This window comes from Triticum urartu, chromosome 7 (genome assembly GCF_003073215.2).
Source record: "Triticum urartu cultivar G1812 chromosome 7, Tu2.1, whole genome shotgun sequence".
NCBI classification, from domain to species: Eukaryota; Viridiplantae; Streptophyta; class Magnoliopsida; order Poales; family Poaceae; genus Triticum; species Triticum urartu.
In genome coordinates this window covers 149,016,842-149,029,667 of record NC_053028.1, presented here as the reverse complement: position 1 = coordinate 149,029,667, position 12,826 = coordinate 149,016,842, and the positions used below count along the sequence as shown (strand labels likewise).

Below are 12,826 nucleotides of genomic sequence, written 5' to 3'. Positions count from 1 at the left end.
CAACCTTTTACCTCAAGGGCAATGTCAACAACAATAGCTCATGATGCCTTACATCCAATTGTGTATATATATATATATATATATATATCAGAATCTTTCCAACGCAATGTGCTTGCCAAAGGATAAAATGTAAAAAGTAAAGGTGAAGATCACCAAGACTATTGCATAAGGTAGAAGACAAGAATAAAAGATAGGCCCTTCGCAGAGGGAAGCAGAGGTTGTCATGCACTTTTATAGTTGGATGCACAAAATCTTAATGCGAAAGAACGGTCACTTTATATTGCCACTTGTGATAGGGACCTTTATTATGCAGTTCGTCACTTGTATTGCTTCCATATCACAATATCGTATAAAGCTTATGTTCTCCACACTAAAGGGTCATACATATTTAGAGAGCAATTTTTATTGCGTGCACCGATGACAACTTACTTGAAGGATCTTACTCAATCCATAGGTAGGTATGGTGGACTCTCATGGCAATACTGGTTTAAGGGATGTTTGTTAGCACAAGTAGTATGTCTACTTGGTGCAAAGAATTTGTCTAGCATGAGGGGGGAAGGCAAGCTCAACGTGTTGGGCGATCCATGACAATATACTTTATTTCGGATATAAGAAAACATAACCCATTACGTTGTCTTCCTTGTCCAACATCAACATTTTAGCATATCATATTTTAATGAGTGCTCACAATTACAAAAGATGTCCAAGATAGTATATTTATATGTGAAATCTCTCTTCCTTCAATATTCTTTCATGAATTGTTCAAGTGACCAATACAATGTTTGCTAACCTTCAATAAATTTACCACATCTAGTTCTTATATGTAAAGTCATTACTCCCCATGGGATAAGCATATGAAACATATATAATTTCAGATTTATGATATTCAATTCATTCAACCATTTACTCATAGGATATAAGTCAAGCATACGAGTAAATGACAAACTACTCCAAAAAGATATAAGTGAAGATCAATGAGTAGTTGACTAATTATGTAACTATGTGAAGACTCTCTAACATTTAATATTTTCAGATCTTGGTATTTTATTCAAACAGAGAGCAAAACAAAATAAAATAGAATGACGATCCAAGCAAAACACATATCATGTGGTGAATAAAAATATAGCTCCAAGTAAAGTTACCGATGAACGAAGACGAAAGAGGGGATGCCTTCCGGGGCATCCCCAAGCTTAGGCTTTTGGTTGTCCTTGAATATTACGTTGGGATGACTTGGGCATCCCCAAGCTTAGGCTCTTGCGGCTCCTTATTTCATAGTCCATCGAATCTTTACCCAAAACTTGAAAACTTCACAACACAAAACTTAACAGAAAACTCGTAAGCTCTGTTAGTATAAGAAAGCAAATCACCATCATAAGGTACTGTAATGAACTCATTATTTATTTATCTTGGTGTGATATCTACTGTATTCCGACTTATCTATGTTTATACCCTCCGATACTACTCATAGATTCATCAAAATAAGCAAACAACACATAGAAAACAGAATCTGTCAAAAACAGAACAGTATGTAGTAATCTGTATCAAACGTATACTTATGGAACCCAAAAAATTCTAAAATAAATTTCTGGACGTGAGGAATTTATCTATTAATCATCTGCAAAAAGAATCAACTAAATATCACTCTCCAGTAAAAAGTTGTAGCTAATCTCGTGAGCGCTAAACTTTCTGTTTTTTACAGCATGATCGCAAAGACTTTCCCTAAGTCTTCCCAAAGGTTCTACTTGGCACAAACACTAATTAAAAACATAAAACCACATCTAAACATAGGCTAGATGGATTATTTATTACTAAACAGGAACAAAAAGCAAGGAACAAAAATAAAATTGGGTTGCCTCCCAACAAGCGCTAACGTTTAACGCCCCTAGCTAGGCATGATGATTTCAATGATGCTCACATAAAAGGTAAGAATTGAAACATAAAGAGAGCATCATGAAGAATGTGACTAGCACATTTAAGTCTAACCCACTTCCTATGCATAGGGATTTTGTGAGAAAATAACTTATGGGAACAATAATCAACTAGCATAGGAGGGTAAAACAAGCATAACTTTAAAATTTTAAGCACATAGAGAGGAAACTTGATATTATTGCAATTCCTACAAGCATATATTCCTTCCTCACAATAATTTTCAGTGACATCATGAATGAATTCAACAATATAACCATCACATAAAGCATTCTTTTCATGATCTACAAGCATAGAATTTTTATTACTCTCCACATAAGCAAATTTCTTCTCATGAATAATAGTGGGAGCAAACTCAACAAAATAACTATCATGTGATTGACAATTAAGACAAAGATGACAAGTTTCATGGTTATAATTATTATTTAAAGCATACGTGTCATCACAATAATCATTATAGATAGGAGGCATGCTTTCATCATAGTAAATTTGCTCATCAAAGCTTGGGGGACAAAAATATCATCTTCATCAAACATAGCTTCCCCAAGCTTGTGGCTTTGCATATCATTAGCATCATGGGTATTCAAAGAATTCATACTAACAACATTGCAATCATGCTCATCATTCACATATTTTATGCCAAGCATTCTATGTAATTCTTCTTCTAGTACTTGTGCACAATTTTCCTTCCCATCATTTTCACGAAAGACATTAAGAAGATGAAGCATATGAGGTACCCTCAATTCCATTTTTTTGTAGTTTAGACTAAACTAGTGATAAAACAAGAAACAAAAATATTCTATTGCAAGATCTAAAGATATACCTTCAAGCACTCACCTCCCGGCAACGGCGCCAGAAAAGAGCTTGATGTCTACTACAAAACCTTATTCTTGTAGACGTTCTTGGGCCTCCAAGTGCAGAGGTTTGTAGGAGAGTAGCAAATTTCCCTCAAGTGGATGACCTAAGGTTTATCAATCTGTGGGAGGCGTAGGATGAAGATGGTCTCTCTTAAGCAACCCTGCAACCAAATAACAAAGAGTCTCTTGTGTCCCCAACACACCCAATACAATGGTAAATTGTATAGGTGCACTAGTTCGGCGAAGAGATGGTGATACAAGTGCAATATGGATGGTAGATATAGGTTTTTGTAATCTGAAAATATAAAAAACAGCAAAGTAGCAAGTGATAAAAGTGAGCAAAAACGGTATTGCAATGCGTTGAAACAAGGCCTAGGGTTCATACTTTCACTAGTGCAAGTTCTCTCAACAATAATTACATAATTGGATCACATAACTATCCCTCAACATGCAACAAAGAGTCACTCCAAAGTCACTAATAGCGCAGAACAAACGAAGAGATTATGGTAGGGTACGAAACAACCTCAAAGTTATCCTTTCTGATCGATCTATTCAAGAGTCCATAGTAAAATAACACGAAGCTATTCTTTTCGTTCAATCTATCCTAGAGTTCGTACTAGAATAACATCTTAAGACAGAAATCAACCAAAACCCTAATGTCACCTAGATACTCCAATGTCACCTCAAGTATCCGTGGGCATGATTATACGATATGCATCATACAATCTCAGATTCATCTATTCAACCAAAACAAAGAACTTCAAATAGTGTCTCAAAGTTTCTACCGGTGAGTCAAGACGAAAATGTGTGCCAACCCCTATGCATAGATTCCCAAGGTCACAGAACCCGCAAGTTGATCATCAAAACATACATCAAGTGGATCACGTGATATCCCATTGTCACCACATATAAGCACATGCAAGACATACATCAAGTGTTCTCAAATCCTTAAAGACTCAATCTGATAAGATAACTTCAAAGGGAAAACTCAATCCATTACAAGAGAGTAGAGGGGTAGGAACATCATAAGATCCAACTATAATAGCAAAGCTCGCGATACATCAAGATCGTATCACCTCAAGAACACGAGAGAGAGAGAGAGAGATCAAACACATAGCTCCTGGTACATACCCTCAGCCCGAGGGTGGACTACTCCCTCCTCGTCATGGAGAGCGCCGAGATGATGAAGATGGTCACCGGAGAGGGATTTCGCCCTCCGGCAGGGTGCCGAAACGGGTATAGATTGGCTTTCGGTGGCTACGGAGGCTTCTGGCGGCGGAACTCCCGATCTATTCTGGTCCCTGATGTTTTTAGGGTATATGGACATATATAGGTGAAAGAAGTCGGTCAGGGGAGCCACGAGGGGCCCGCGAGGGTGGGGGCCGCACCCAGAGGGGCAGGCGCGCTTCCCTGCCTCATGGCCACCTCGAAGCTTCCTTGACTTCAACTCCAAGTCTCCTGGATCACGTTCATTCCAAAAATCACGCTCCCGAAGGTTTCATTCCGTTTGGATTCTGTTTGATATTCCTTTTCTGTGAAACACTGAAACAAGGGGAAAAAATAGAAACTAGCACTGGGCTCTGGGTTAATAGGTTAGTCCCAAAAATAATATAAAAGTGCATAATAAAGCCCATAAACATCCAAGATGGATAATATAATAGCATGAATACTTCATAAATTATAGATACGTTGGAGACGTATCAGAAGCCTCCAGTGAAACCTATTGCCCCCGGGTCTATCTTCCATCATATTGCTTTCCTATCAATTTACTATTTCTGCTATCTTTTACTTTGCAATCTTTACTTTCAATCTATATCATAAAAATACCAAAAATATTTATCTTATTATCTCTATCATATCTCACTTTTGGAAGTGGTCGTGAAGGGATTGACAACCCCTTTATCGCGTTGGTTGCAAGGTTCTTAGTTGTTTGTGTAGGTGCGAGGTGACTTGCGTGTAATCTCCTACTAGATTGATACCTTGGTTCTCAAAAACTGAGGGAAATACTTACGTTACTTTGCTGCATCACCCTTTCCTCTTTAAGGGAAAACCAACACATGCTCAAGAGGTAGCAGTGACGCACATGGATGACTAGATCGGACAGCTCCCCGCATCAATCCAACGGCCATCCACGCGGCAAATGTTTTCTAGTTATCCGCCGGCTGACGTGTAGCAGCAAGGGGGGCAACGCTATGTGTCAGCTGGTGGATAATCTGAGAAGATCCGCCGCCTCAGCAGCCGTTGGATGGAGTGCCAGAGTAGCCAGCTGATCTATGCAACAAGTTTGATCTTACGCTCAACTTTCTGCAACAACAGTCTTGTTGCAATTTTCCCCGGTTTGTTTTTATATTTCTACAACAGGAGCTTTGTTGCGCTTGGGTTTCTGCAACAAGTACTTTGTTGTAAAAAAATCAATGGTTTTTTCCTCCGATATTAGCAACATGAGCCTTGATGCACTCAACCTTCTGCAACAACCTTGTTGCAGAATTTCTCCAAACCATTTTTTCCATTCGATCTCTGTAACAAAAGCTTTGTTGAAGAGAGCCTTCTGCAACAAGAGCCTTGTTGCAGAATCTTTTCTGCAGCGGGAAGGATAGCTCGGCCATGGATGAGGGAGGAGAGCGCCACAGGATGAGAGAGAGAGAGAGAGAGAGAGAGAAGGGATGGAGATCGAGGAAGAAGGAAAAAATGGCATACTGGTGGGCGAGGAGATAAGGTTGAGAAAGGGGAAGTGATTACCTTGATGTGCCCATATTGCCACGTGTAGCGAAGAGGAGGCGGCGGACGCAGAGTCTGTTTCCGGTCGGCTGAATAATAGCATTTCCCTTTTTTTTGGTTGTCTCGGAGCCTTTTTTGGTTGGTTGACACGTGCTCTCCTGTTCTCGCAACACCGTATTTTCTTTAAAACACAGTACAACAACACTCGTACAAATGCACAAACACTTAGCCTTATGAACATCTCCGAAAGACTAAGCCGGCCCATCATCTTGTGATTGACAAAGTCGTCACAGACGTCTTCATAGTCGATGGGAACGTCTTCTCCCACTGAACACACATCGCTAGAAGGTCTAAATCAAAATTTTAAAAATACGACCACAGATGCCAAGTAAAAGACTTGCACCCTGGTGGGTCGGTTCCATCACAAGAAATCTAACCATCTGAGCTTCACTTTGCAACATTGTATATACGTGTGATCGATCTAGTCCAATCCAATTTGCTCAGTTCGAAATCCTTGATATAGGAGGCACTAGTTGATGTTCCACAATTATCTCTGGAGAAATTTCTTAGCAAGATTAGTCGCTTGGTCCATGCCCTTTGATTGGGACCCTGGCGCCTTTGCATGCGGAGAAGGATGGTGCCTCTCTTTCTGGGTGACGCAACGAGCATATGGAGAAGAACATTGCATGCAACATCCCAACGACCAAGCACGCAGATTATAGATTGTTGGAGGTTTTTGGTGAGTTACCATAGGCAAGTAAAGTGGAGGACGCTCAGCAGAAGATGAAAGCCTATGTGGACATGTACAAAAAAGAATGTTTTCTCCGCAAGTGATCGCAGCGTTGAGCATTTTGATAGGCATTGACGGGAAGTCAATGCTGGAACTTCCATGATGTTTCTAACATGATTAAGTTAGTCCATGATGCTTTCGTGCAAAGACGAGATGATGCTTGATATAAATGAGATCCATTGGGCGAGTGGTGGTTCTGGGCCCTGGGCTCTTTTATGTCAGGCTCCTTGTGTCTTATCCCTATCCCCAAGCTCTAGCGTCTTTTTCTTCTTCTTTTTGTTTTTCAGTTTTTGGTTTTTTACTTGGTTTTCTCTAATTGACCATGTCAGGTTTTGGGTCTGAATTTTCTATAAATTGTTCCATCTCTTTTCTTCTTAATGAACTACAGAAACCCTCTGCCTTCGTGATGAGGTTGTTCAAAAAATAGTATACATGTACATAGTTCAACAAAAAAACATACAGAAGCAAAAAATTATATTTGAACAACTTGGGCTAAATGATATGACATCCAAGAAAAGTATCAGCTACTTGTTGTGTAAATCACACCCCTGTTTATTTAATACCCATCTATACATTGTCATCACAAACTGCTAATCAAGTGAAGAAAACAAACTTAAATTGCAAATAGAAAATTGTAATGTCAAGAGACTGACTAGAAAAAAAGCTACAACCCTCGACGAGAGACATCAATCGCAAATTGGCGAACAAATCAAAAGAGGAAAACCAACGGCTCTGAGCCTGCGCCCCTAGCATTTTGGGAGATCGGCCGGCGGGGGGAGCAACTTCTGGTTCGGAAGGCTCCCGTCTAGGACCAGCCATGCCATTCTCAGTCCCCACGTCGTGTGCACCTCCAGATGGCAATGCATGAACCATACACCTGCACGTGCATGAATATGATACGTATGAGCATGGACAGAAATATTCTTTCAGTACTTATATTATAAGCTCTCTTTTTTTTCTTGCGAAAAGATTGAACTAAACTATAGTTACCTGGGTTATCGGCGAGGAAGCGAATGGCCACCCACCCGCCGGCCGGCACCCCAACGGTGTTCCGCTCTACCGGGTCGACGAGGTTGAACTTGGCAGGGTCGTTCACGGCGTCGTAGTTGCCAAACCCTTGCCCGACCACAAAGAAGTTGAAGCCGTGCAGGTGCAGGGGGTGGCTCTCGAAGCCGAGGATGCTCGTGTCCTGCATCACCAGCTCCACCGACGTGTTGAATGGCAGCACGAGGAGCTTGGTCCCCTTGGCCACGTTCGTGTTGTTCGGCGGCGCCCCCGTGTAGTTGAATTTCAAGAGGGGCGTGACCGGGAAGTTGGACCCGTAGACTCCCCGAGACACGCCGGTGAAGTGCGACTGGAGGAGCGCCGTGGAAGGGAGCACCAGCGAGACGTTGTTCATGGCCGCCGCGAACTGCGTTTTGTTGGTGGGCCCCTGGCACGTAGTGTTCGCGGGGCACGGGAGCGTGCCCAGCCCGACCGTGAAGAAGAACCGCTTGTCCACCGACCGTGGCACGGCCGCCGGGTACTGAGGCGTGGCGAGGCTGCGGAGCTTGGAGGTGAAGTTGGTGACGAAGCCGGTGTCGTTGAACCGCGGGAGGGCCGGCTTGAACAGCGGCAAGTCCTTATCAAAGCTTGGCACGGAGGGTGAGCCGGGCTTTTGGTACTCGAGGATGCCGGCGACGGTGGAGTTGTCAAAGGTGCCTGGCCTGATGGTGGAGTAGGGCGCGGCGGACATGTAGAAGTTGGCCTTGGGGTGGAACGGCTTGGCGGTGAGGAGTACGTTGGTGGTCTGGCCCGGAGAGATGATCAGGGTCTTGACGGTGAAAGGCTTGACGTAGACGGCGTCGACCTCGACGACGGTGAGCCTGTGATTGGCGACGGAGAAGAAGAGTTCATCGCTGAGCGCCGCGTTGATGAGGCGCAGCATGTACGTTTTCCCGGGTTCCACCTTCAGTTTGAAAGTGTCTGCGATGTGTCACCATACAACATCTCTATTAGTAGTTGGCACGTCTTGCAGACCTGTGACTCACATTGGCTACAAAGAAGAACAGAAAAAACGTGGTGGTACCTTTGGCGGAGCAGTTGTAGAGCGGCCCAGGTAGTCCGTTGATCGTGAAAGCGTCGGAGATATTCGGTGCTCCGCCCGTCCGAAGCGCCTGCCTGACCACCGCTTCCGTGTCAGCCTTCCACCACTCGCCGAAGACGACCGGGACCTCCTTGTGCGGCGCGACGAACGGGTAAGGCACGCCGTGCTTGGGGAGGATGATGATGGCGCCGTAGACGGTGGCGCGCAGCCAGGAGATGTGCGCGTGCCACCACAGCGTGCCACGCTGCCCGGTGACGGTGAAGTCGTAGACGTAGCTCCGACCCGTCTGGATGGGGCACTGCGTGACGTACGCCGGCCCGTCGGCCCAGCCGCTCCGCAGCTGCCGGACGCCGTGCCAGTGCAGCGTGACGTTGTGCGCGACGCGGTTGGTGACGCGGACGACGACGCGGTCGCCTTCCCTCGCCAGCAGCGTCGGGCCGGGGTACTCCCCGTTCACCGTCACGATGCTCTTGGTCCCGCACAGCCTCGTCACATTCGCCATTTGCACCTGCATGCATGCAGAGGTAAGGTTTCGATCAAGACGAGCTCGAGCACCATGCATGAATTAATGTGATCAAATCAAGATGATGGCCGGAAATGCATGCAGAAGATGGAAGAATTGTGGACATACATTGAAATTGTAGTGTCTGGTGACGCTCTGGGCTTGGACGATGAGCAGCAGCAGGGTCGCCATGAGGAGGGAGCACGGAGCCGGAAGGCCGGAGGAGATAGCCATGGCCATAGCTTTGTGGTCTTTTGAGCTTCTATATCTTGAGGGTGGAATGAATGATGAGAGAAGCACTTCGGCTGAGTATATATACATGAACTGGAGGTCCCAAACGTATGCCAACTACGTACCACCGGCCGGGCCATTTGCTTGAGGTACATGCATGAATTGTCGCACGACAGACAGGTGCCCCATGGCTTAGGCGGCAATTTTCGTTATTTGGTGGATGAACTATCAAGGCTACCTTCAAGGCTTCAAGCTTGAGCTGGAGCATGCTCTAGCTTTGGAGTGTGGCTACAGCCAGTGCACTTTTTTTTTATGAGTTGTACAGCCAGTGCACTTGATCGAGTACCTCTAGTTTAGTTTGCATGCCTGGGTCACGTACCGTGTCCGTTGCAAAATATACCTGAGCACGCTTAATTAATCGCGACGATCACTTGTATGATACTCCAGCAAGTTTAATTAGTTAGCCCATGAAGATACAGAACAGCAAGATAGACATAGACAGTAGTTACTTCTGTTAGTTTGTCACTGTCACCACACCAACCTATACATATATAGCTATCTATGCTACTAGCCTTTTATAGATAAAAATAAGTTCACTGGTCGCTAAGCGGTAAACGTCAGTTCGTGATGTACTACTCGTATTCTTCCTCCTACGGTCCAGTGTGAATACAGTATGGTACACCAATGTTTGCATTTTTTTTAAGTTTACCTCCTGCCTCTGCATTTGAATGATGAATGCGGCCATACATAACGACATGAAAAATTTGACATGGAACTCCATTCAGTAGGTGCAGCATGCCTACCTAGTTGTTGGTGTCTTTGACGTGCGCCCACGAGTTCTTCCCTAGTTCCCTTGTAGTACAATTCCCAACGAACAGAAGGATGCTTGACCCAACCCGGTTAACAATTCACTTATACTTACACCCCATAAACACAACATAGATCGGCCGATACCTTCTTGTGGAAGCGCCGGCCGTGCGCTTAACGCGCGGTTGCATTTCGGCCGCATCTCGTCCACATACGTTTTTTTGATGTATTTATTTATTACTTTCATCATCGATTTTGTTGATACATTGAAGTACATTCATCAAATCTTGACTAGAATAGCAAGATCAAACAAAACAAGAATCGTAAAAAGACATTTTATAAGATATCCAACTTTCATAATTGCTCCCATAAGTTGAATTAGTGCCTTCTCGATGCCTTTATTATTGATCTACGGAGTCTCGATCTTGCATGCTTCTTTCTTCTTTGACTCTAAAGTAGACGTTGCTTCTTCGCATTTAGTCTCATCTCTACCTTCTATTCTAGCAAAAAGTGCACGGAGATCTATCAAATTTCGTTCTACCAATAGATCGATGTATTCTTCTTCCTAATACCAAAAGCTGCATCTATCCTACACAATAAAAAATTGAGTATAAGCAAAATGAGCCGAATCCGAGAGCACAACCGAAGCTAAACTAGCACATACCCCATCGTTTCTGCACTTGACGAACACACATCTAGGGTGTTCTGGCGTTGTAGACACGCGACACGACCTTTTGTGGACAGTCATCGCACTTTATGAGCGGCCACGGTGTGCCGACGAGCCTTTGGGCCAGTATCGAGCCCGGACAATGATCGTTGGTGTATTTGGCGGCGAACCGGCGATGGGGTAGATCCGAGTGGCTAGAGACGGAGTCGATACCTGCATGTGGTCTGGGGCCGTTGCCGGGGTTGTGTGGTTTGGTACCCAGCCAGTCCATGGCATGGCGCGGCCTTCGGCAGCCGGTTGAGCTCAAATCCAGCAGGTTCCGCTTCAAATTCGACCGTCGGATGCGCTAAAATCAGGCGTCCAGGGTTGGACAGCTCGGGGCGTCGAGGAAACGGGAGCTGCGACAAGGGTAGGGGGCGGCGGGTATGTGGCCGTGCTGGACAGCGACATGGCCGAAAAAATGGCGGCGGTTGCAACTGCTACTTCTTGAGCTTCCGTTGGTTTTTCCCTTGAAGAGGAAATGGTGATGCAGCAAAGTAGAGATAAGTATTTCTCTCAGTTTGAGAACCAATGTATCAATCCAGTAGGAGACCACACACAAATCACTGAATACCTGCACAAACAATCAAACAACTTGCAACCAACACGATAAAGGGGTTGTCAATCCCTTCACAGTTATTTGCAAAGGTGAGATCTAATAGAGATGGATAAATAGTAAAGTAAATATTTTTGGTATTTTTGGTTTATAGATCGGAAAGTAAAAGATTGCAAATGTAGTAAATCGGAAACTAATATTGTAGATCGGAAACTTATATGATGGAAAATAGAAGATTATATGATGGAAAATAGACCCGGAGGCCATACGTTTCACTAGAGGCTTCTCTCGTGATAGCAAATAATACGGTGAGTGAACAAATTACTGTCGGACAATTGATAGAAAAGCGCAAAGTTATGAAGATATCTAAGGCAATGATCATGAATATAGGCATCACATCCGTGTCAAGTAAAACGATGCTGCATCTACTACTATTACTCCACACATCGCCCGGCTCCTGTTTGCATCTAGAGTATTAAGTTCATGAAGAACAGAGTAACGCATTAAGTAAGATGACATGATGTAGAGGAATTAACCCAAGCAATATGACGAAAACTCCGTATGACGGAGAGGTATCACTGGGCCCACTCGGTAATGCATCATCATTATGAGCTCAAAGTGACCAAGTGTCTGGTCACGGGATCATGCATTACGGTACGAGTAAAGTGACTTGCCGGTAACGAGATTGAACGAGGTATTGGGATACCGACGATCGAATCTTGGGCAAGTAGCATACCGATTGACGAAGGGAATTGTATGCGGGATTGATTGAATCCTCGACATCGTGGTTCATCCGATGAGATCATCGAGGAGCATGAGGGAGCCAACATGGGTATCCAGATCCCGCTGTTGGTTATTGGCCGGAGAGTCGTCTCGGTCATGTCTACGTGTCTCCCGAACCCGTAGGGTCTACACACTTAAGGTTCCGTGACGCTAGGGTTATAGGGATATGTATATGCAGTAACCCGAATGTTGTTCGGAGTCCCGGATGAGATCCCGGACGTCATGAGGAGTTCCGGAATGGTCCGGAGGTAAAGATTTATATATGGGAAGTCTTGTTTTGGTCGCCGGAAAGGTTTCACGCATTATCGGTATTGTACCGGGAGTGCCAAAAGGGGTCCGGGGGTCCACCATGGGGGTCCACTTGCCCCGGGGGGGCACATGGGCTGTAGGGGTGTGCGCCTTGGCCTGTATGGGCCAAGGGCACCAGCCCCAAGAGGCCCATGCGCCAAGAGATAAGGGAAAGGAAGAGTCCTAAAGGGGGAAGGCACCTCCAAGGTGCCTTGGGGAGGATGGACTCCTCCTTGGCCGCACCCTTCCTTGGAGGAAGGGCCAAGGCTGCCCCCCTCTCCCTTGGCCCTATATATAGTGGGGGAAGGGAGGGCAGCCGCACCAAAGCCCTGGCGCCTCCCTCTCCCTCTCCAACACCTCCTCCTCCTCCATAGAGCTTGGCGAAGCCCTGACGGAGTACTGCAGCTCCACCACCACCACGCCGTCGTGCTGCTGCTGGAGCCATCTTCCTCAACCTCTCCTTCCCCCTTGCTGGATCAAGAAGGAGGAGACGTCACGCTGACCGTACGTGTGTTGAAAGCGGAGGTGCCGTCCGTTCGGCGCTAGGATCTCCGGTGATTTGGATCACGTCGAGTA

General features: G+C 45.1%; 1 protein-coding gene across 1 annotated transcript; it reads right to left on the bottom strand.

Moving 5' to 3' along the window:
- Positions 1-6,770: 6,770 nt before the first annotated feature.
- LOC125521540 (laccase-4-like) lies at positions 6,771-9,144 on the bottom strand. Its single transcript, XM_048686601.1, has 4 exons — positions 9,009-9,144; positions 8,360-8,885; positions 7,282-8,256; positions 6,771-7,168 (listed from the first exon to the last, which is right to left on the bottom strand). Exons 1-4 carry the CDS (start codon positions 9,117-9,119, stop codon positions 7,038-7,040), a joined length of 1,743 nt encoding a protein of 580 aa, XP_048542558.1. The 5' UTR covers positions 9,120-9,144; the 3' UTR covers positions 6,771-7,037.
- Between the last annotated feature and the right edge of the window lie 3,682 nt (positions 9,145-12,826).

Excerpts from the sequence above, each read along its gene's own strand:
- LOC125521540 (XM_048686601.1), bottom strand. The coding sequence starts at position 9,119 with ATGGCCATGGCTATCTCCTCCGGCCTTCCGGCTCCGTGCTCCCTCCTC. Across the intron at positions 8,886-9,008 it reads CCAGACACTACAATTTCAAT|GTGCAAATGGCGAATGTGAC; the intron begins GTATGTCCACAA and ends GCATGCATGCAG. Across the intron at positions 8,257-8,359 it reads CTACAACTGCTCCGCCAAAG|ACACTTTCAAACTGAAGGTG; the intron begins GTACCACCACGT and ends GACACATCGCAG.